At 40.4% G+C, this 25,182-nt stretch overlaps 2 protein-coding genes across 2 annotated transcripts in view; one reads left to right on the forward strand and one right to left on the reverse strand.

Moving 5' to 3' along the window:
* Positions 1-25,182, reverse strand: part of GSR (glutathione-disulfide reductase) — a 45,736-nt gene that overhangs the window by 8,050 nt on the left and 12,504 nt on the right. Inside the window, exons 2-9 of the mRNA XM_058525154.1 lie at positions 23,259-23,285; positions 19,730-19,818; positions 18,174-18,243; positions 15,532-15,679; positions 12,980-13,034; positions 9,641-9,740; positions 3,221-3,307; positions 1,991-2,149 (exon numbers count right to left, since the gene is read on the reverse strand). Coding sequence (XP_058381137.1) covers positions 1,991-2,149; positions 3,221-3,307; positions 9,641-9,740; positions 12,980-13,034; positions 15,532-15,679; positions 18,174-18,243; positions 19,730-19,818; positions 23,259-23,285 — 735 coding nt within the window. The remainder of the gene's footprint in view (positions 1-1,990; positions 2,150-3,220; positions 3,308-9,640; positions 9,741-12,979; positions 13,035-15,531; positions 15,680-18,173; positions 18,244-19,729; positions 19,819-23,258; positions 23,286-25,182) is intronic.
* Positions 3,886-4,525, forward strand: LOC131394006 (short transmembrane mitochondrial protein 1-like). The gene has a single exon (XM_058525155.1). It carries the CDS (start codon positions 3,923-3,925, stop codon positions 4,064-4,066), a length of 144 nt encoding a protein of 47 aa, XP_058381138.1. The 5' UTR covers positions 3,886-3,922; the 3' UTR covers positions 4,067-4,525.

The raw sequence follows: 25,182 nt of genomic DNA on the forward strand, positions 1-25,182 counted from the left end.
TATCCTAACATTGAATGAGACTGAAAAATTTTGCCTCATTTTGTAAAAATTCAGCAAATATAGTTGAAAACTGGACCTACCAATCCCTGTATCTGTACAGTGGCAAAATATCTCTTGAAAGGTGAAAAGCTGGATAGCTAGTTTTAATATGAAAATAGACAACTAGTTTTACTAAATTTCACTGAACGGTAAGATTAAAAACAAATAAAATCTCCCTGGATATATATTTATATATTTTTTTTTCCGAGGAAGATTCACCCTGAGCTAACATCTGTGCCAAGCTTCCTCTATTTTGTATGTGAGTCGATGCCACAGCATGGCTGACAAGTGGTGTAGGTCCAAGCCTGGGATCTGAACCTGTGAACCTGGGCTGCTGAAGTGGAGTGTGCCAAACTGAACCACTATGCCACAGGGCCGGCCCCATGGATATTTTTTTTTAAATGCTGAAAAACATCTTTTATAGAAATGAAACAGGAATCCACATTATAACAGATATTAATATTAGAACATAAATCAAAATGTTACACACTGCTTAAGAAGCTCCATCAAATATATAAATCTCAAACATAAAATATTCTATTATTACTCGTAAAGTAGTATAGCAAATCAGAAAAATCACCATTATCATCAACAGCAGCTGGTTAACATTTGTGGAGTTTATACTGTAAACCTGCTGGTTTATTACTAAGCGAATTACTTGGGATTTTTCATTCACTCTTCTCTATAATCCAATGAGGTAAGTACTATTTTTATTCCCATATTTATGAAGCAATTGAAACTTAAGAGTAATTAAGCTGCTTAAGGCCATGCAGCTGACAAGTAATAGAACTAAAGTTCAAAACTGGGTCAAACTCTGGGACCCGTGCCCAAGCTGCCATCCCAGACTTTTCTTCGAAATTTAAAAGGACAAATAAGAATGCTAATTATAGCACTGGTAGATGAGCATCACATGTGTTCCCATCCCTGAGTGCCACACTATCCAGAACGAGTTACACACCCACCAATCGGGATTAGAGCTGCAGGCAGTAAGGAATAATTATAGGGCTTTAAAGACACAGGTATCATGGCAACAAGGAAATCTATAAGGAGGCGAGGCTAGTCAGGAAACTCCTGGACAATCTAGATTAGAGGTGGCAGGGACCTGATCTAGAGTGATGACACTAGAAAGGGAAAACAATTTTTTTTTAATTTCAAAGGAAGAAGCAATGGGATCTGATGACAAACTGGTCACGTGAAATCAGGGAACAGTTAGCCATTAATGATTAGGTGGCGTAACTGAAGTGTTTTTTGCAATTATTAATTATAACTTTTAGTTGTTTGCCCACTCATTGTTAACTGTGCTGCTTACATAATATACTATCTGACTCCCACTAGGTTCCTATAGATAACATCTCCCTGGTGCCTGGGTCACCATGGTAATGGATGTTTGAACTGTTTTTCAGGAATTAGGACCCCTCTCGGCCAGTTTAGGCCAGTTGAGATCACCAACCCATCAACCAGGCCTGTGCAAACACCTGAGAAGTGACCCTCTTGATGTTAAAGGGCTGAAAGCCCCACCCTCGGATCATGCTAACACCACCATTTTGTGAACATGCCTCCTATGAAGGGCCATGAAGCTTGACTACACCTGCACAGGTCATCAGTTCCCTCACTTCTTACCTCCCATCACCCATCCTCACACTTCAGACCACTTTGCCCCCTGCCCCATAAATATCCCTAATCCCCATTTTTGGGGGAGGCAGATTTGAGACTTTTTCTCCTGCCTCCTTGCTTGGCTGCCTTGTGATTAAAACCCTTTCTCTTTGCAAACTCGTTGTTTAGGTGATTGGCTTTCTATGCAACAGGCAAAACAGACCTGGTTGAGTAACACACCGAATAAACAGAAAAGAATCCAACGGTACCCACCCAAGTTTTGGGTGTCAGGAGGTGTGGGGAACCACAGGATCACTAACAGCTTCAAGAACGTTTTAGGCAGACTAGATCAGCTTACCAGTGCGTTTAAATTCAGGTCCCTGGAATTCGGGTCCCGCCCAATGGCCCAGAGCAGGCAGTCAACACCTGGAATGGAGCTCGAGGTGTGCTCCCCACCAGGAACTTTAGTAACCACGGAGAGCACCAGGCCTGAGGAAGTCTTTCTAACTTCTGTGACCTATTGGCAAATAAAATGTGTTAACTGAGGGATGGGGTGAGAGGCAGGAAAGCAAATAAAGAGGAAAACAGAATTTTTAACGTTTAAAAAAACCCCCTGAATCCTACACATGAATGTTCCACTCTGACAGATTTACTTTTGCCCCAAGGCCACCAGAACTCCCTGGAGCCAAGGTTGTTTCCTAGGCTGCCTCAAATCACCCAGCCAATGGCCAGAAATGTCAGCTCATGTCACCACCTTGACGCTCAGCTTAAAAACCAAGTATAATAAGTGTACTTCTCAAAAACTGTGATAAAATTTTAAGTCATAAATATAAGCACAGTGATGTGCAACTGGAATGCAGGCAGGAAATGGGCTGTAGCATCACCATTAACAAACTCTTTCAAACTGCACAGTTGTTGCTCCTCCCCGGACACTCTTAATCAGAATGGGAGAGGGAGGGTAGGAATCACGTCAGAAGAGTTGAGCACATACGTAGTTTAGTGAAGGTCCCAAGGTGAGTCTGATATTGACCCCACCACCAGTCTAGCACTTTTACCTTCATAAAGCATATTCACATTTATTATTTTACTTGATTTGGCCTATTCCGAAAGGGCAAAACTGTGGGGGGAAAAAATCATTTTTACAAGGCTAATGCTCCAGGAAAACGGAAATTTAGGTAATCCCCTGAGAAGTAAAGTATGTTGTAATTCTTTCCATTTGCAAAACCCAAAAGGGTATGCTTTAAAAACACATTCCATTATATTTCCTGAAAGATAAAAATAAACCTGAAAAATAAGCGTGTTCAATAAGGCATTTGAGAACAAAAATTAAAGTTTTAGTTCTAACTAAACTAAACTCAACTACCAGATTTCTAACCTTTTATACCTTCACTTCATTAAAACACTAATGTGAAAAACATCTTCTTAGGATAAGAAAAGAATTGGTAGTACTCTAGAAAGGAGTAAATTGACTGCGGTAAACATAGAGTTTGTGTTTATAAATATAATGGGGTAAAGCCAGAAGCAAAAAGTATGATTCACGACAGACAGACAACTAAAGGCTGTAAGCGTGTCCTGGGCTCGGTCATACCTGTGAGTACTTCAGCACCTCTATGCCAGCATTCTCCAGCTCTTCGGTGCAGTTTGAACTGATCATTGAATCAAAATTTCTAAGTACCTGTATATAAACAGCGACAGCAGACAGACGGAAAGGAATAAAACTTGATTAAAGATATGCTACCAACTTGGGAGAGAAATTCTAGTATCATCCTCCCTCTCATCTCCTTCTTCATTCATGGACACATTGTGAGTGGAGTTTTAATAAATCTGTTTTCCTACGTTACCACCAATGTCTGTATTACATCTGACTTCAACTCTTGTTTTAGAGTTAAATCGATAGGCAACCCTCAGGCCTCTGCTGTCTTCACCCCATTCCTCTCCTCCCAAGCTTGCTTTTCTTCTCAGAAGTCTGGGGACCAGAAATTCTCTTTCTCCTTTCAGTATTCCAGGGTCAGCTTTCCCTCTGATATGACTTTAGGGAAGATTCTCTAGCAAAATCTCCTTACATAGGTAGAAAAGTGAACAGTGTGGCCTTGGAGATTTCTTCTTTGTAATTTTATACTAGTCTTAGTATTTGTTTAAGATCTCGAACTACTTTAGGGTTCTAAATTTGGTAAATGTGGGGCGTGACCTGGAAGCCGAAGACGGGTTCTGCCCGTCGCGCCGGGGAGGCAGGCTGTGACCGGCGCGCGGGACGCAGCCGCCCTTCCTTCGCGCCCTCCCGGCCGACATCATGCTCCAGTTCCTGCTTGGATTTGCTTTTGGCAACATGGTTGGAATGTGTCTGGCTCAGAACTATGACATACCAAACCTGGCTAAAAAACTTGAAGATTTTAAAAAGGACTTGGATGCCAAGAAGAAACCCCCTAGTTCATGAGGCCGACTCCAGCACTGCCTTCTGGATGTACTGATTCTGCTGCTCTTGAGGGCCTCCTTTACCATCTCAACCAAAAGCTTTTGTTTTCATCTCCAGCCTCAGCGCGTTTCTTCTTTGCTGGACCCTGCGTTGCCTTAGAGCACAACTGGGGCCACAATTAAGAACTACCCTTACTTCTCCAGCATCCTCACCTCTGCCCTTCTTCCTTCCAGCTGCTTGGGAGGTCCTAAGACTGGAATTATGGTGCTAGATTAGTAAACATGACCTTTAATTAGTAGTCACCCCGTTATTCTTTGTGATCTCTACTGTGTTTTCTCAAAAGAGAAATGGATGAGTTTTGTATAGCTGATTAGATATAAATGATGCTGATTTCACAGTTTAGAAATTAAAATGGGTGTTTAAACATTTAGTACTAAATTACGTTGTTTCAAAGTAATTAAAATTGAAATCTAGAAGCCAGTTTCTGGTGAATTATCTATTTTATACTGTTGTCAGGCAGCTCCAAAATTGCTAGTTTAACCAATAAATCAATTTACTATTCATCAATAAATAAATAAATAAATAAATTTGGTAAATGTGGGATCCATTCCAACTAAAGTTCCCAATAAAGTTGAGAATACTATGCCTTTTTTTTCTGGAATGCTAGGTGTTGTTCTAGAGAATATCTGTCTATCCATCTATCTACTTACTCTCAAATCCTTCTAATGATCTTATGGGGTAGGAGACATTATTCCTATTTTTTTTCAGATGAGGAAGCTGAGACTCCAAGAAGTGGAGTGACTTTTAGAAAGTACTAGAGCCAGGATTCAAATTGAGATGGGTCTGACTCTTCAGATCAAGTTCTCTCCACGACGTTATGCACTGGCTTCTCCCCATTCCATCATCCTACCACCATAATAAATGGTGGAGGCCATTTAAAGGCACCAAGACCACTGTGTGCCTACCAGAGCAGACAACTTCTGCTCCATTACCCCTTACAGGCCTATATATCCTGGGAAGGCATAGAGAACAAGATGTAGAAAGCCATTCTCTTGCCACATGTCTCAGATCAGTTTACAGCGTCACTAACTGGAGAGTCAAGAGATACGGCCTCTTCATACTCTCAGGACTAAGGTTCACTAATCTCCCCTCCATATCTATGGGGACACTTTATTTTTTCTTAATTGAGTTTAGAATACCAGGTTGAGGTGGGAAGTTCAGGGCAATTGGTCAGTTATGTCTTAAAAGGTAATTACATATTCTTTAACATCGCTGCTATAACAACATTCTTATACTTCACCTTTTTCACAGCAATCATTCACTTAGTCTTTGTCAGAATACTACTTTTAGGGGCCAGCCCGGTGGCACAAGAGGTTAAGTGTGTGCATTCCACTGCGGCGGCCCGGGGTTCGCCGGTTCGGATCCCGGGCACGCACCAACGCACCGCTTGTCAGGCCATGCTGTGGCGGCGTCCCATATAAAGTGGAGGAAGATGGGCATGGATGTTAGCCCAGGGCCAGTCTTCCTCAGCAAAAAAAAAAAAAGAGGAGGGTTGGCAGATGTTAGCACAGGGCTGATCTCCTCACAAAAAAAAAAAAAAAAAAGAATACTACTTTTATTTTAAATTAACAGACAGGCAGTCAGTGTCTGTTTTGTGGGATTTACTCTAAAAGGTGCTAGGAGGATATAAATATGCATGCTGACATCTCTATTCCCTTTCCAGTGGAGGAGAAAGACCTGTAACTCTTGCAAATGAATCTGAGATCAAACACAAATTTGCTTATCCATTCATCCCATCAACAAATATTTATTAAGCTCTACTATGTGGAAGACAGAAAATACTAGAATAAAAGGCAGACTGATAATTAACTTAAAGGATGTGCAGATAAGGAGGTTTGGAAGAGACAGAAATTACAGAGAAGAGACCAGGGGAGGTTTCGTGGAGAGTGCGGCACTTGCACTGATCTCAATGACTTGGGAAGGGAAAGCACCTTAAGTAGAGGAGTCCATAAAGATACAAGGAGTTGGGACCAGGTTACAAAGGAGAACAGCAAGCAGGCCAGTTTGAATGAAAGAAATTTGAAGAAAAGAAATGGCGAATAAGGCTAGAGAGGGTTAAACTCCTTCTGGAAGACAGGGACCACGTCTGACGAGGGCTCAGCATACACTTGGAGTGATGCTCAAGTCTCACAAATCACAAGAGCAGATCTGTGTCAGAAAACACATCTGGGGAGGACTTGGTGGTGATGATGACAGAGATGATGATGGTTGTGGTGATCTGGTGCTAAGAGTGATGGAAGAGGAAGAGGATGCTCAGGAGAAAAGCAGATTATTGGAAAGGGAATGGAAAATCACGTTTTCCCTACACCACATTATCGGTGAAAGTCTATCCTAATTCTACTTAAGGAATGCAGCATCAAAGATGGTATCAGGCACAGGGGAGATCACGGAATTGATAATGCAGCAGATTTAATAGTCAGATAAACTAATTAAAGAAGGCAATGCATCTAATGAGAGTGATCACGCCTCTTTCAAACAAAAGAAGACCCAATTAGGGCCAGCCCCGTGGCTTAGTGGTTAAGTGCACGCGCTCCGCTGCTGGCGGCCCAGGTTCGGATCCCGGGCGTGTACCGACACACTGCTTCTCCCGCCATGCTGAGGCCGCGTCCCACATACAGCAACTAGAAGGATATGCAACTGTGACGTACAACTATCTACTGGGGCTTTGGGGGAAAAATAAATAAATAAAATTATTAAAAAAAAAAAAAAAGAAGACCCAATTAAAGACAAGTAAAACTGGTAACGAGGAAACAATCTGAGATATATAAGTAACCTGCAGAACACAGTGTCATAGGATAGAATTAACAGAATAGTATTAATTTAAGTAGAACTGTAAGATTTAAAAAGCACTTGGCACTTATATGAATAAGCAATGTTATTATCTAATATGCCCAGAGATAAGTAGCATTATCATTTGTTAATTTCACTTACGATGCTGAAATATCTATCCTATTGCTTGCCTTTATGAAGTTCAAGGAAAAGGAGAATCTTATATAGCCTTGAGTTAATTAGAAGTCACATGAATTCTATAGCCTAACATCACTGAAATAAGAAATAGAATTGACATAATTAATCTATGATTTTGCTGCCAGAATTGTTGTTCTTTTTTCAGAATTCCCATTAATATTATTTTCAGTTGGATTTCAATGTTTATATGACAGATTCCATTTACCACCCTAAGGAGACTTCTTTAAAATAATAGCTGACTGTATAGCAACTTTTCTTTACTCATAGGCCTCTTCTTTCTTTCTCTAGAGATTTCTTTGTTTTTTGGGGTTTTTTTTCCCTTTTTCTCCCCAGTAGATAGTTGTATATCATAGTTGCACATCCTTCTAGTTGCTGTATGTGGGACATGGCCTCAGCATGGCCGGAGAAGCGGTGTGTCGGTGCGCGCCTGGGATCCGAACCCGGGCCACCAGCAGCAGAGCGCGCGCACTTAACCGCTAAGCCACGGGGCCGGCCCCATAGAGATTTCTTTGTGATAACACACATGCGACAGTCTCCAAGCAGGATAAAGGAGGGAGGTGATGAGTTATTCTAGAACTATTCCGTGAATAGTTCTAGAAAAGAGTTACACGGGGACAGGGAGAAGAGGGAGAACGAGCCTGATGCAGAGGGGCAGGGCAGGAAGCCCAAGTACATGTGGCTTTCTGCAAACAAGCCAATTTTATTTTATTTTTTGTGAGGAAGATCAGCCCTGTGCTAACATCTGCCAATCCTCCTCTTTTTTTTTTGCTGAGGAAGACTGGCCCTGGGCTAACATCCATGCCCATCTTCCTCTACTTTATATGGGACGCCGCCACAGCATGGCCTGACAAGCGGTGTGTAGGTGCATGCCTGGGATCCGAACTGGTGAACCCGGGGCCGCTGCAGTGGAGTGCACGCACTTAACCGCTTGCGCCACCGGGCCGGCCCCGCCAATTTTCCAAATGCAAGAATTATCTACTCTACTGATAAACTGTGGCAGTTTATTTGCTTATTTATATATTAAATTACTTTACTTAAATTATCTCCCTGCCATTCTCCTTCCTTCCAATTCACTGGATATATTCTAGCAATGGAAAATAACATTTACCTATGAAAAACATTATTCAGGACATAAATCTCCTGGGGGTTAATTATGTGACAAGTCTCAAAGCCAAACAGAAAGTTCCTTGGAGTATGCACTGACTAGGATTATCAGTTTCCCTCATCTCCCTCCATTTACTCAAATAATCAAGAATTTGAATCATAGCATTTGAGTGGTCAGGGATCAGGGAAGTCCTATACCAAAGGCATTAAATGACTTGCCAAAGTCACACACTTGTTAGGGAAAGCCAGAGCCTTAGGCCAACATTCTTGTTTTTGCCCCACACCATGTCTCTGACAGCTCCAATACTGTGCCACAACACAATGGCGCTCAGTCATGATTAATCAAGCAAAACTTTATCAAGCAATGACAAACATGGAGGCAGCATTTTAGCAAAAAGAATATTGGCCTGGGCTTTCTGAGACCTTAGCTGACTCTCAGTTTTGATATTAATTAGCAGTCACAAAACCTCTCTTGGCCTTATCTTCTTCACCTACAAAATGAAGTTCAATTAGATGATCTATAAGCTTCCTTTTTATTATTTTTTATTGTGGTAAAAAACATGTAACACTGAATTTACCAACTTAACCATTTCTAGGTGTACAGTTCTGTGGTGTTAAGTATATTCACATTGTTGTGCTACCAAGCACCAGAACTTTTTCTTCTTGCAAAACTGAAACTCTGTACCCATTAAACAACAACTCCCCATTTTCTCCTTCCCCTAACCCCTGGTGACCACCATTCGACTTTCTATTTCTATGAGTTTAACTACTCTAGATACCTCATATAAGTGGAATCAGGCAATACTTGTCTTTTTGTGACTGGCTTATTTCATTTAGACTAACATCTTCAAGGTTCAACTATGTTGTAGCATGTGTCAGAATGGCCTTCCTTTTTAAGACTGAATAATATTCCATTGTATAAATATACTACCTTTTGTTTATCCATTCATTTGTCAATGGACGCTTGGGTTGCTTCCACCTCTTGGCTATTGTGAATAATGCTGCCATGAACATAGGTATGCAAGTATCTTGGATAAGTTTCCTTTTAATGCAAAGAATTTGGTAAATTTTTTTGACTGAGTGTTAATAATCCCGCTCTACCTGAGCATATGAAATTGATTTCCAGAATAAGAAATTAACCTGGTAGTCTGTTCAATTTAACTAATATTTATATTTAAGCCTGCATATCTCCTTATTAAGGTATCTAATATTGTCTATCACTTCATGATGAAAACACCAGCCAGTTTGATCAAATCAAAATCATCATCAAGTAGCAGCTGGTAGCTGGGGAGGACACGAGGCCTCATTCAAACAGCTTCTGTGCAGCTCCACGCGGAACAAACCCAACCAACCTCCACACGGTTTGCACCCTAGTCTCTAATGACAATGAAAGAGAAAATTCTCACTGTAGATTTTTTAAAAAATTAACATCAAGGAAAGGGAAGGGAAAACAACAGAATTCACCTTATCGTGCCGTATCATTAGTGATGTCTCAGAACCCAGAGCTGAAAGGATCCCAGCTATCTCCACAGCGATGTAACCCGCGCCAACAATGACACTGCGGCTACAAGGAGAGCAGAGGGTTAATCTCTTTAAATAAACTTATTCTGGAATAATTTTAGATTTACAGAAAACTTGAGAAGATAGTACAGAGATTTCTGGTATACCTCCTGCCCCATTCTTCCTCAAGTCATCTTACATAACCATGGTACAACTGTCAAAACTAAGGAGTTGACACTGGTACACTCTATTGACCAAACTCCAGACTGCATTCAGATTTCACCCGTTCTTCCATTCCTTTCCTTTTTCTGTTCCAAGACCCCATCCAGATACCACAGGGCAATTTTAAGTAGGAAATATCCCTTTGTGGAAGGGAAATACATTTTTAGTTGTTTTAAAAGTTCTTCAGCTTCATTTCTTCAGAGAGAAAATAAAAAACCTTTGAAACTAGAGATGATCCGTTATGCAATGATTTTTACACCTAAAACTGAAATCAGCACTGCAATTCTCACCACCATTTTTCTTCTCTGCTCAGTATTTCTCCTTGACCATTATTCAATTCTATCCGTCTTTGCAATATGATTAAAGGCCAATTTAAGCAAGCCATTTGTAGGATAGGTCTGAATGAAAACTAGGCTCCTTGCATAAATTTTGGTCTAAGAAAGCATCTTTTTTTTTTTTGGTGAGGAAGATTAGCCCTGAGCCAACATCTGTAGCCAATCATCCTCTTTTTGCTGAGGAAGATTGGTCCTGGGCTAATATCCATGCCCATCTTCCTTTACTTTATATGGGACGCTGCCACAGCATGGCCTGACAAGTGGTGCCTTGGTCTGCACCCGGGATCTGAACCTGCAAACTCCGGGCCACCACAGTAGAGCATGCAAGCTTAACTGCTACGCCACCAGGCTGGCCCCCTAAGAAAACACCTTAAACACTAGATAAATGCTGGATGCAGGTCTGAATCAATGGTGGAGAAGGTGATCCTGGCCCCAGCGCAATAATGTCTACTTCCACGCTGCAGCCTAGAGAATAAGTGCCCCTCGGCCGGAGTTATCCCATTCAGGGCTGGAGTTCTCTAAAGCTTCAAATACGGTCCTCTACCATTGTTCCAATGCTTGAGTAAGAAGTAAGCAATCAGGAAAGAATAAAGGAAACCATTCTTTAGTACCTTCTACACGTAAGGTACCCGTGTTGAGTTCCTACCTTCAGAGGGCTGTGGTCTAGATGGAGGATAAAGTATGAATCCACATGGCTGCAAGTTATAGGTAAGGACCCTCTTATCCTACACCCCAGGGTATGAAAAGAGAAATGTCTACATAGTTTGGAAACTATGAAATAGCTCTTCTTCCGTCTCTATCTCCCTCTTTCCTAGTACACAGGAAAGATCCTTTTCCTTTCTTTGGGTCTTCCTTCTTTCTTTTCTTCTTTCTATGCATCTTCTCTTTCTTCCCCAAACACTTAATTATTATTACTTTTGATAAGCAGTGCACTAAACAGGATGAGTAGCAGTCCCTGCCCTTGAGGAATTCCTAAGGGGAAACATGCCCTGGGTCTGTTGAAGCATGGCAGTCAACAGTCAGTTCTTGCAGGGTAGAGGGCTAAGAAAACTCCAGATTCTGAAATGGCTCCAGATTCCAGAAAGACGAGCAGCTCTTGCAGAGGTTGGGGGATACACTCCAAGCAGAAGGGACATACAAGAAATAGGTATGAAACAAGTTGGCTTCTTCAGAGAACTGCAAGGAGTGCGGTGTTTCCCCTCTCAGCTCCCGAGGCACCTTTCTTCCACCTCTCACCACTGAATTATCCACTGGAAATGATCTCATATCCCGCCAAATCCTCAAAGTACTTCTCTTTACCTCATTATGGCCCTCAGAGCTACCTGTACCAGAGCATTCCACAGGGGCCACATTTCAGCCTCCATCCAACCAGTGAGGGCAAAAACTGAATCACACAACCCACAGAACATGGTACTTTGCCTACAGAATTTGTTTTTTCTCTGTTTACTTATTTACCAACATAACAATGATAAAGGAGTCTTAAGAGAAAAAGAAAACAAAATTCACATAATTGCTAATTCATTTTCTTATGTTCCCAGAGTCTTTTGTTTACAACATGCATAAATTCATTTATTAAACCTGTACTGCTAGCAGGTTTAATAAATGATTTTAAAATAGTCAATGGACAGATGTTTACAATGAAGCTTCTTTGAGGGTGAGTCTAGATTGAATTATATCATCTAAACATGATTAGTCATGACCACATTTCTGGACACATTGTCACAAATGTCATATTATTCAACCCTAAAACCAAACAGTACAGGGTGGATCACAAGGGAGGAAAGGCTGTTCTCTAACACGTTTCCATGCCCTGCAGATAGCAAATCTTAAAACGGTTTGCTTTTCTTGAAGTCTGAAGATTGCCTGGTCAGAATATCTCAATGGGACATTTTACCGCAGCTATGGGACTGCAAAGAAGCCCTCTTGTCCCTTATTAACTGTCTGCGGCTCCAGGTGATTTAAGGTAAAGGTATGAGCGTGGATTATTAGTCATCCTCCGTGAAAGCCTTTACAAAAGCACAGGATTAAGACCTTAAATTGGATTGGCAGCACCCGCTGAGAGAGCAGCAGAGTTGAGTAATATGACTCCAGAATGAGTGCTATTCACAAGGAAAGAAAGGCCAGTTCCTGGGCCAACAGGGTCCCTCCTCCAGTTCCTGGGGTCGTCTTTTATCATGAGTGAAGGAAGAATCCTTCTAACCTAGAAAGTCTGCAATTGGCAGCTTCTTAAAATTACAGAAACAATCTTCCTGATTATATCTTTTCTCTTTATGTATCTAAATCAATGACAGAAGTTTACTAAGATTATTTGGACAAAAACATAGAAAAGACAATTTCAGAAAATCTATTTTTGTGAGACTGACAGAGCCTTCATTTATGGAGATCCCCCGCACTAGCTGCTTTCAAAACCAGAATCAGTTACTTGAGACACATGATCAACCGATGCTCTATCAAGTTGAAGAAAGAGGATCGTTTTAGAACTTGACTGTTTATTCTTCAAAATCACCCTGTACTTGATTCTGGTTCTAAAAACTCTGCAATCGCCTCTGACCAAAAGCATGGAAGATCTGAGTCGTTTACTGAGGGGTACTAGTGGATGAGACACCCAAGGCCGTAAGCAGAGAAGAGAGAGAACAGAACTCAGGAAACGCCTCCATTTAACGGTTGGGAGGGGGAAGAAGAAGAAACGTTAGCAGGAGAGACTGAGGAAGAACGAACATGGAGGTCAGGAAGGAAACCAGCTTACCGAGGCAACTCCTCCAGCTGAAAGAATCCATCACTGGTTATTCCTAGGCTGGCCCCTACACAGGAAAATGCAATACAGATCACACAGACTGAGCTTTGTCTTGTACAATAATCACAACATTTTATGCAAGAACCAAACACTTTCTCAGCCCTCACACTCTGCTTTGACAAGTTTTGTTAAGGTCTCCACTTGGGAAGCTGCCAACCAAATCTTTTCTAAGTCAACATTTTTATTTTCTCTGTAGAAATAAGAGCAGTGATGACTAAATAAATATTAAATTTCTCTGAGGAACTAAGATCTTCTCAGCTCTCACAAATAGACTCTTCACTGGCTCTGCTTCACTCTCCTGCTCCCAAATGTAGGCGGGAACCCCTTGGCTCAGCTTTGGCCCTCTTCTCTCTGCTTTTTTCTTCAAAGGTTTTAACCAACTCTCCCCTCATTGTGGAGGATTTCCAAATAGATCGTTCCAGTTTTGACCTTCTCCCCAAGTTCCAGTTCCATATTTCGAACTGTCCTGCTAGACAATTCTACTTTGCTTCAAACTCAACATATTAAGAGCTGAGCCTTAACTTTGTGTTCCAAACCATATCCCTCTCGCAAATTTACCCCTTCCATTAAAGGGACCACCTTCCAGCAATAATCCAGACAAAGTCTTGAGTTGTCAATCTGATTCCTTCTCTCAACACCCCCCTATATCTCATCAGTTACTAAAAATATTGTACTCTGCCAAATCCAAGGCACCATGATTAAAGGACATATCCTGATTTCAGAGGTGTTGTATATACTTTTTAAATGTGCCTTGGAATCAATGAAATACAGTTACTGATTCTCCCTTCTCTGAGTCTTTTATGCCTGTTCTCTTCTCTAGTGCCTGGCCTACAGCAGCAGCTCGGTAACTGACTGCAGAACTGAGCGTTTCCATCACATTTCAGATGCTAACACTGTAGTGCAGAACGACATCATCACCGCCTGTACATTCTATTGCAACAGTGCTCTGACTGTTCTAGAGTCTCCCTCCTCCTTAAGCCACTGTCAGATTAGTTTCCAAAATTATCACTTAGATCTTGTCACTACTCTATTTATAAGCTAACGATTATTTGCCCTAGTTGTCGTAAATTTTAGAAACTGTCTTAATTTGAATTTCTATGTCTCCACCATTTGGCCCTAACCCTCCTCCAGTCTCAGCCTGATGTATTCGCTTCTGGAATTTCAATGCTAGAAAAATTGGTTGAATTGGGTGAATGTCCTTCACAGACATCTGTATTATCTACTGGGTCTTGCAGTCTTCTTCCTCCTCAGCGCATAATATGCAAGCTGTGAGCCTCTTTCCTGGGGAGTCTTTTCATTTTATGACAGCCCATTGTAATCTGTCCCACCTCTGAGCATCCTAACTCTCACTGTCTGGCAATCACCTTGTGATATTTACCTTTTATTTTATTCCTTTGCATTTGTTTTTGTTTTGTTTTCAATTAGTAAATGTATACATTAAAAAATTCAAAAAGCACAACAGAGCATCTACTGAAAAGGAGGTCTCTTTCCCATCCTAGTCCTCTCCTTGGAGGAAGTCAGCTCCACTGGGCTTTGACCATCCTTCTAGAGAGATTCTAGTGTACACATATAGGCTCCCTGACTTTTTAAAAAGAAAAATTGTAGCATACTATATGCAGTGTTCCACACCTTGCTTTTTTTCATTTAACAATCAATTTGGAGACTGTTCTACACCAAGATGCTTACGTCTAATCTTTTGAACTAAATTTTAAGTTACTTGAGAACAGTATCCTCATATCTCTTACTGTAGGTGCTCTTTACCTTTTGGGAGACATCAACCTCCTTTAAAAGCTGGTGAAAATTTATGGATCCTTCTCTCCCAGAGAGAAAAAATGCATAAACGCATACACACTCAAAATTTCCCATATAAACTCAGGTTGGTCATGAGTCTTATGAAGCCAATCCATAGAGAATACAAAAGATGTACAAACTACAACCACCATTCACAAAGACTTTATAATCTAGTTGGGGAGAAAGACATAGACAATAAGAGAGAGTAAGGCATTATGTTCATGATTCATCCCTGTGTGTATAAAATGCAAAGGCAGATATGACTACCTCTGAGTTCCTTACTGCTTTAACTTTACAATTCCATACATGAGAGAGAAAAATATGCATATAAAGAGGACTTAATCAGGTAATTAAGTTATATCCTTATAAGATTTCTCTCCCCTAAACAAAAGAGTAAATATATCATGTGTCTTGTAAATAATAACCTCTGGAAATAATCTCTAACCATGCTGAGAAGGAAAGGATGAGGCTGTCGATTTTTCTCTGTGTTACCTACAGTATGTATGAGCTTAGAGCTGGATGAAATATCTTTCTTTGTCCCATCACTAGGCACCACTTAAGCCAATTACCTTTAGGTTCTGCAGAGACTTTCTCTCATGGCCTTGTCCAAGGAAAGAACTGGTATAGGCAGATCCCTTGGCATGGCTCATAAGGTTGAAAACAACAGTAAACTCCTTCTGTTATTAACGAGTATGTGCTTTTGGAAGACTCACCGGGGATCTCGCTCTCCTGAGGACGTGAGGGCATGCCACCTGTGGCAATCAGGATGTGGGGAGCGGTGTATTTCTTCCCATTGACCTCTATTGTGGGCTTGGGATCAGACGTGAATGCTGCACGGCCATGGATGATTTCTATATGGGACTAGAGAAGGAACCACGACATTAGCCTGTTCTTAAGATAAAACAAAAACACCTGATAACTTAATTCAGAACCAAGCATGTTCCAAAATGTTAAAACATTCTGTTCTGTGATTGGGCTTACCTGATTCCATTATCCTTGTAAGTTGCCCACATTTGCATGCCAACACAACTTATCAGATATTTCCATTTCTCCACTGAGGATTTCAATCTTGGGTTTGCTAATGCCAAGACAACTCTCCAAGGTTCAAGTTTCTGCAGAACTTCTGACTGTTAATTGACACTTTGGAAAGGGGGTTACCATTGATGCTGGAAGTGTACAGTAAGAAAAAACGAAGTTGTTCTCTTGGGCCAAAACCCAAAGATGAAAAATATATACGTCAGTCAACCCCAAAAGGAAAAAGATTACATCTTTGCCCCCAAGAGTTGAGGGAGAAAGTCTTCCTCACTTGCAACGAAAACACACCAAAGAATGACGTGCCTGGAGGAGGAACAGAAGGCTGAGAAAGCAAAGAGGATAAAGGTCAAGGGAGTTGAGGTAAAAGAGAAAGACTCTGGCCAAGGGAGGGAAATGCAATGCTTCTGTCTAACAAAATGGGAAAAATACCACAAAATCACATGACAACGAAATTCTACACTCGAGATGTTGAGAACTCAGACTCTGACTTGCTCCTACTGGCATCCTCTGTGCCAGGGCCTCGATGTGGGGATTGCTGGCCAGCTTCTGCCAGCCGTGCTACATGTATTGGCCTGCAAACGTGGGCAACTTACCAGGATAATGGAATCAGAAGCACAATCACAGAACAGAATGTTTTAACATTTTGGAACGTGCTTGGTTCTGAACTGAGTTATCTCCTCCTTTCCAATCACCCCACCAGGCTTGTTCTGCAGGTGCCCTGCTTAATCAGGCTGAATCACGATCAATGCCAAAAGCCATAAACCACCAGAACAACCTTCCTGCAGGACATAATGATTTCCTATGGGGTGCCAGACAAAAAGAGGTATAAGTCGAGTGGCAATAATATAGATAATAGCTTGAGGGAAGAACTGATGAAATTTTTATTTTCATTTTCTAGGATATTTGATGGAAAGTTTCCTTTCCTATTCAGAATTTCTGAATCAACTGTAAGTAATTGCTTTCCTATAAGGTCATAGTAAGTTCTACTACACATCAAGATTTGTCAGCATTAAAAAATGCTGCTTCCTGAATAATTTTCCTATCTTTTGCAAAAGTATTTTACTAGCTCCATTTAAAATATTTTTGATGTGGGTGTTTTATCATAGCAAGTGGTATCTCTATACTCATGTTTAGCAGCCTTAAAATCTCTTGTCATCAGCGTATAGGGGACTGAAGGCCCCCAAATATTTTTCCCTTGAATTGGGAATTAAGGTGAGAAAATATCACCCTTCAAGAAATAAACTGAATGCATAAGAATCAATATAAAAATATATGAGGTTAAGCCATCTGTAGAAGTAACTCATCCTAAAAATTGGCTTATAAATACACTGCTAATGAGATTATGGTAGGCCAAATATCATCCAGAATCTACTGATCTAAACATAACCTAAGCTATGTTGAAATCTCAGAAACCACAAAGTGAGACCAAAAAGGCAAATGAAGGGTGATGGGATATACGCTGTCAAGAAAAAGGAGAGTTGGATGGTGCACAACTTGTCATTGTCTCTAGCACTGTCCCGGGTGGAAGAGGTATGACATCTAAGCACTAAGGCAGAAAAAGCCTCAGAATAGCAAAGGACAACATATATTTGCTGAAGGGAAACACACCTTTGCTCAATTTTCTTCATCAGACTTCATTCACAAAACAACCTTCTAAACCATAATTTGGTCTCCTGAGCAGGTCTAGCCACCAAGGATGAGGGTGCTCTGAGCAAATGAACAATGGCAGGTTTCCATTCAAATAATGTGCCTGATTTTAATTAATAAACTGGCATACTCGTGTGTAAATTAGTCTCCTATGTATTTGGTTTCTGGAACCAAGTGGAAGCCCAGACCTACTCAACGTACAGCCATCAGGTGAGACCTGGTTTACCAACTTTGGCACATGCTGTCCACTCTCTGTAGAAAAGAGACTGGCCTACTGAGTCAGAGGCTTCTGCTCTGACAGGTCAACCTTAAGATCACTGATTGCAAAAGAAATAAAAGAGGGCCGGCCCCGTGGCTTAGCGGTTAGGTGCGTGCACTCCAATGCTGGTGGCCCGGGTTCAGATCCCGGGCATGCATGGATGCACCGCTTCTCGGGCCATGCTGAGGCCACGTCCCACATACAGCAACTAGAGGGATGTGCAGCTATGACATGCAACAATCTACTGGGGCTTTGGAGGGAAAAAATAAATAAATAAAATCTTTGAAAAAAAAAAAAGAAATAAAAGAAACAATAAAAGATACTGCAAAGGCTATGTTTTAGTCTGGCCAGAGTTGGCAGCATACTCCAGCAGAGAACAGCTCCTTCTCAAAGTTCAACACCTAGCATACTCACCTTGGTTAGATTATTTTGATAGATGGTGTTCAGGCGGCTCACGTAGGCATCCCGCTTTTCCTTTATAATGCTGCAACGAAACTGGAGTCAGTACTGAGAAGCAGGGTTCTCCTCTTTCAGTTAGCAACTAGGGCATCTGTCCCTGAACACCCCTGAGCAGAGAATCACAGACTGTCATTAGGAAGCCCACGAATGAATGTCTCTGAAGACAGTCGCCGCTTCCCCTGTGTCCATCTGCTTTCTCGTACGTAGAGAACCCTCATCCTACTCTGTGGGCAACATTCAGTTGGCATCTACAGCTTGTGAGTTTATTGCTGCATAGAAGACAAGAAGAGCTGCTTTGGCACAGCACCTAGTATGTGGTGGCCACTCAATATTTGTTGAATGAATGAAGGAATTTGCTAAAATTTTTTCAACATTTGATGGCTTCAAAAAGTGTATGGCAGTTCCTTAAAAAGGTAAACATAAAATTGCCATATGACCTAGCAATTCCACTTCTAGGTATAGACGCAAAAGAACTGAAAGCAAGGAACTGTAGACCAATCTTCACAATATCATTACTCACAACAGACAAAAGATGGAAACAACCCAAAGTCCACTGACGGATAAATGGATAAGCAAAATGTAATACATAAAGGAGTATCATTCAGCCTTAAAAAGGAATGAAATTCTGACACATACCACAGCACAGATAAACTTTGAAAACATTATGCTAAGTGAAATAAGCCAAGCATAAAAGGACAAATATTGTATAAAGTACCTAGAATAGGCAAATTCATAGAGACAGAAAGTAGAACAGAGATAGCAGGGGCTGGGGGAAAGGGAGATGAGGAGTTATTGTTTAATTGGTACATTGTTTCTGTTTGGGATGGTGGAAAAGTTCTGGAAACGAATAGTGGTGATAGTTGCACAACACTATGAATATATTTAATGCCACTGAATTGACAACTTAAAAATGGCTAAAATGGACATTTTATGTTGTTTCTATATATATATATGTGCGTGTGTGTGTATAAAATATATATACATTTTTAAAACCACCTTATTGAGGTATGATTGACATACAAAATGCTGTACATATTTAATGTAAACAACTTGCTGAGTTTAGCGATAAGTATACACCTGTGGAACCATCACCACAATCAAGGCCATAAGCATACCCATCACATTTAAAAGTTTATGTTGTATATATATATATTTTGTGTGTGTGTGAGGAAGACTGGCTCTGAGCTAACATCCATTGCCAATCCTCCTCATTTTGCTGAGGAAGATTGGCTCTGAGCTAATATCTGTGCCCATCTTCCTTTATTTTGTATATGGGATGCCGCCACAGCACGACTTGATGAGTGGTGCATCGGTCCACACTCGGGATCCGAACCTGTGAACCCGGGGCCGCCAAAGCAGAGCACGCAAACTTAACCACCACGCCACCTGGCCCCATATGCTGTATATATTTTACCACAATAACATCCCCCCAAAAAGATTTATGGCTCATTTAATTATGAAAGAAAAATATTTATATCTGAAAATCAAACCCCCTGAGCACGAACACTTACCTCCAATTAAATTTACTCTCACAAGTTTGAAAGCCATAATCAACGTGATCATGCATGAATTCAGAGTGGACAGCTGTGTTCCACATTACCTGGAAGAAAAAAAGGTACCCAAAACATGAGTCCTAAGGGAAAAGAGAAATCATGAATGAAAGTTAACTACATAATAGCAGATAAAAATACTGAACTTTAAATTAAAAACAAAACTAAACATTTTAAAAGAGAAAATTCAGAAATATGACCAGATAGATTTTATAGGGAGGCTTTTGAAATGATGGGGAAAATTACTTCTACTGTTAAATTCCCTAGTTTATAAACTCTATAAAAGCAGGATATTATAAGCCTCATAGTCCTTCCATTAAGCTTATATTCTCTTTTTAAGTCTCAGATTTCTTGAAGCCATGCCTTTTGTGATCAGTTCCAGGAAATGGAATTATATCTGTAACTTTACAGTAAAGCGATTCAGAAGGAAACTATTAGATAAAGCTGAGGACTAAAAACTTAAGAGAATGGATTCCTATTATGTATTCAGTAACTACAAACATGTCCTTCTAAGGACATATGTAATTAGACATCTGGAACTCAAAGTTTCGATGAAGCTCTTGTGGAATGTAGCCTATAATCTGTAAAGGCCTTTTATGCCCACTGATCATCATGATAACTGAATTCAAACTGGCATCCAGAACTCTAGATGACAGACAAACTACCATTTTTCTTTGTCAGACAAACCTGAGACTCCATAGTTAATAAGCCTTAGATTCCTCCTTTGTACCCTTCTCCCTTTAGGCAGATTCTGGGTTCCGTCTAAAGGGAGAACCCAGAGTCTGGGTCTGGGTTCTCTGGTCTGGGATTCTGTTTTTTTTTTTTTAATTACGGTGAAATTCATATAACATAGAATGAATGATTTTATCTGCTAGATTCTTTATCTTAAACAGCGCATATGAAAGATTTATCAATACCACAAAAAAATTATGTTCTTTTAAGCAACATCACTATACCTCATCTCATTATGAGGTACCATATTTATTTACTTCTAATTCGTATCATGAACAATGCTATAGCACCAAAGACACTCTGGAGAGGGTGCCTCTATATGAACTGCTTTGGGATTTTAGGCTCAGACCTACTGAGGGTGGCAGCAGGCCCATCCATCTGGTTCCTTCTCTAACGCTGCTTCACTTTACCCTTCTGGAGTGGGGGGTTACTCTAGGCTTCAGTCTGTTCTTCTACAAAACTAGAAGCAATTACCAACTTCAAGAATGCAAAAGCACTCTAAAATCAGTAAAGCCCTATAAACATATAAGGTAGATGTCTAGCACATGTGATCAGAATAGAAGGAATCAGTGAAACAATACAGGGGAACAAAACATTACAAGCTCAGGCCACAATGCAGTATTAGACCAGAAGGTATTTTAAAATAATGAAGTAGCACCAATCAACACTGGATTTACTACCATAACTGGTTTAAATTACATAAAACCACCTTATAACTAATTTACATAATCCATAAATCCATAATTGCATGACTCTAAGTAGAACAGATTCCAAACTCTAGGACTAAAAGGAAGGAAAATAACTGAGGAAAATATCCCATAGAAAAAAAGAAATTTTCCTAAGACAGAAAAGAACCTACCTACACTAGGGAACACGTTACAGAAAACCTTTCTGGAATTAAACTCAGGTGTGTGTCACTGATAAGATTAGAATATTTACTTAGACGTGATACCAACACGCTGCCAATTTAAAATGTAATCTCAGTAACGAAAGGTTGTAAATTTGGGATTATAACATTCAAATGAGGAGTAAAATCATTTGCAAATACAGGATAAGCCAGAGGCTTTTGGAAACAAGAGCTGCCACTGCTTCCTTTTGGTCACAGGTAAGAGATGAGTCCTTTAATATGAGCTGCACCACAGATATTAGGACCAAAAATCACGACAGTGGTCAAGCGACTCCATGAGGCTGCAGAACTGAATGGAAATACTTATTTGATTCCATTCAATAATTTGAATTGCCAGATAGGTCTCCCTATTGAGAAAAAGCAATCCTGTGCAGATGACCAGTCCTAATTACTAGGCAGATATAATCTCACTCACTCTAAACTAATAAGTCAATGTATTGTCTTATAAAACAATTCCTTGTGAAGTCAGGTAATCAATTCACTAGTCTGTCTGATCACTCCTGAATGAACTAATATAAACTTGAATTTATAGAACAGCAGAGATGGGGACTAGGACCCAAGTACACAGCAATTTATCCAGAGACTGCTTACCACAAGGTGTCCAACTACCGTACTCAGAAATGTTTATTCAGGCAAATTGAGAAATACAATCTAAGAATGGCCATGAGACACCCAAAGTCACATGATACATGATTTTAACATGAATAATTTATAGGGAAATAGATTTCTGTGTTTAAAAACAAAACTACCACCAACAAAATAAAACAAACAAAAAACCCATGACAATCTTGACACATCGTTCCAGGAGAAAAATAGTTCTAGTCTCCCTGGGAAAAACTGCTTCAGAGATGCACTGGAGCAGGTGAAGGACCCGAGGGCTTGAGGTAAACATCCTACCCTCTGCAAAGTCACCCCAGGATTGCAGGCAGTCAACCAGAGCCATGTGTGGGAGGAGCATCCATCTGCCACCATCATCCACCTGATCCTGGTCATATCAGCACTTGGGCTGAGAGTTGGGTATAAACTTTTTTATTTCCTGGCTGCATCTCCCTATTGAGAAAAAGTTATCAAAAAACCAGATGGATAGTTTTCCACCCAGATGCAGACGGAAAAGTTTTCCACTTTTCTTTTACGCTATGACTATAGATATTTTGTCGATCTTTACTCCTTCGAGACCGTCAGAAGTTTGGGACCAGACACTATGTTCCATTTCTGGTTACCTCCCCACTGTGCCCCCAGAGGAACTTTGTCACTATGAGAACTTACCACATGGCGAACATCCAGGATGAATGTCTTTTGCATGCATGATGCAATTAGCATCCAGGAGCTAATATTTCTGTGGTTCTCTCTCCAGCAGCCCCTCCTTCCCCTTCTTCCTAGCTGAAAATGCCACTCACTCACCCAGTCTCCCCTGCAGGAGTAGCTCAGTCCTGGCAGGAGAACCTAAACCAATCTGCAGAGAGAGTGGTGGGTGAGGACATCCTACACGGAGCTCCAGGAGCCACCTTGTGGCCACAGGGGGAGAGGGAGTTACTGTTGACTACACACCTAGGATATCAGAACGGGAAGATGGAGGGAAGCCAGGGTCCTTTCAGATACCCTTAAGTGCTAAGCAAATCTCAGAAACTGCCTATCTCCAGGCTTTTTTTTTTTTCCTCCAGCCTTCTTAATAAGTGATATTTAAAAATACAAACAAAAACTATCCTATTGTCTAAGCCACTTTTAGTTGGTTTCTCAGTTATTTTTTGCAGAAAGATTTTTAACCAACACATTTGGAAACATCTTTCTTCTGATCATGATTTGCCAAATATGTAAAAGAAGTGTGGAAGGAATAAGAAATAAAAACTCTACCTTTTTGGGTACACATCCGACATTCACCTAGGAGAAAAAATAAAAAAGGACATATTTTAAAAATATTAAACTCAAACCATCAAACAAACCTATAAGAAATGAACCCTAAGCACCAACCCAGGAGACCTCCTTGAGTTCTAAGTCACCATCTACAGCTCTGTACTTCCTTTTTTCTATTATAGAGTTAGAAGAGATATGAACATTATTTTTCTTATATGATGAGGCAGAGATTTTACTCATCAGCACTTTCTTTAAAAAAAGCAGTCAGAGAGAGAGAGAGAGAGAGAACGATTCCATTTCCAGAGGGCTGTGCACTGCAGAGATGGTACAGGTCAAGAGATGCCAGAAGCCTGAGCACGCAGAGCCCAGAGGGAGGAAGCAGGAGAGAAATAGCAGCACGGAGGTGAGAAGACCCACCAGCTGAATTAAGAGCAACTGAACCATCTGAGCAGCTGTCCTAGAGGATTTCTGGGGAACTTACTATGCAGCATGCTGGGTAAAACAGCCAGAATGTCCCCTTCCCCTTTGAGAAACCTCTAATGGAAATCTACATTCTTCTTCAGGACCAAATGAGGATGATGAATCAAGCTGTTAAGGTTCATTCATGCTATTTTATATATATATATCTCCATGCTTATATACTTGCTAAACATAGACCACAAATTCGACTCTTAGCCTTTTAGCAGCCAATACTCAAAGGAAAACACAAATAGTTGTAAGATTTCATGTAAAAACTAACCAGTTGTTTAAGAAAATAGCTATTCATACCCATGAGACTAGAGAGAAATTCCTCCCAATGGTCCTTGTATACAAGCTGTGATGTATATGCTTACACACAAATTTTTGTTTACAGCTGTTTATTTCCTTTTGATCATATCCTAAAATTTATAACTTAAAAAAAACAAAAAAGCTGAGTCAAGAGTAAGTTTGAGAGGCCGGCCCAGTGGTGTAGTGGTTAAGTTCATGCATACCGCTTCGGCAGCCCAGGGTTTGTGGGTTCGGATCCTGGGCATGTATCTACATCACTCATCAAGCCATGTCACAGATGTTAGCTCAGGGACAATGTTCCTAAGCAAAAAGAGGAAGACTGGCAACAGATGTTAGCTCAGGGACAATTTTCCTCACCAAAAAAAAAAAAAAAAAGAGTAAGATTGATTAAAACTGCCTTGAGAGTGAAGAAATTTGGACTTGGCTGAATGGGTAACCAGTCAGTGTACCCTAGCAGACGAGCTGGTTGCAGAAGGAAAACTAGATTGATCTTACTCTTTTGAATGGCAAATTACAGACCCCTCAGCGCTGGAGACCTGTCACCTAATGTGTATTCCAGATATCGTTACCCTTATGAAGGCTGACTGGGCGGTGTTTCTGATGTTTTGGCCACTATAATAAAGTTATCAGACTTAAATAAACAAGGTCTCAACTATATATCCTTAAAAAAATGTCAGTATGTTCACTGTTCACTCACGCTTATTGGCACAGAGTGAATATTTAGATACTGGTGAATACTCACCAAAAATATAAGGTAGATGGCACGGAACTTAGGATGTTAATCAACCATTAGCAAAGAAACTTAAGAAAACCTAAACATATGTTAGATCTCATAATCATGACTAAGCATTTAGCGTAAAGGCGTAACCTAAGATATAGAAAAGCTAAATGCACAAAGATGATGTTATTTAGGTATAATCATTTCTCTACTGTTAGTTATCATATAGAAAAACATTTATGTAATAAAAGTGAAAAAAGCAAGATTCAATAGAAAACTACATTTTAAAAGATTAAAGATAAAAGATAATCTAAATAATTAAATCTACTGGTAAAAATACAAAAGATGGACCATACCAGTGTTAGAAAGCACATACCATTTGGCCCAGCAATTCTACGTTTAGGACTGTATCCTACAGAAATAGTCACATATTATGCT

Source organism: Diceros bicornis, chromosome 29 (genome assembly GCF_020826845.1).
Source record: "Diceros bicornis minor isolate mBicDic1 chromosome 29, mDicBic1.mat.cur, whole genome shotgun sequence".
In the NCBI taxonomy this organism is placed as follows: Eukaryota; Metazoa; Chordata; class Mammalia; order Perissodactyla; family Rhinocerotidae; genus Diceros; species Diceros bicornis.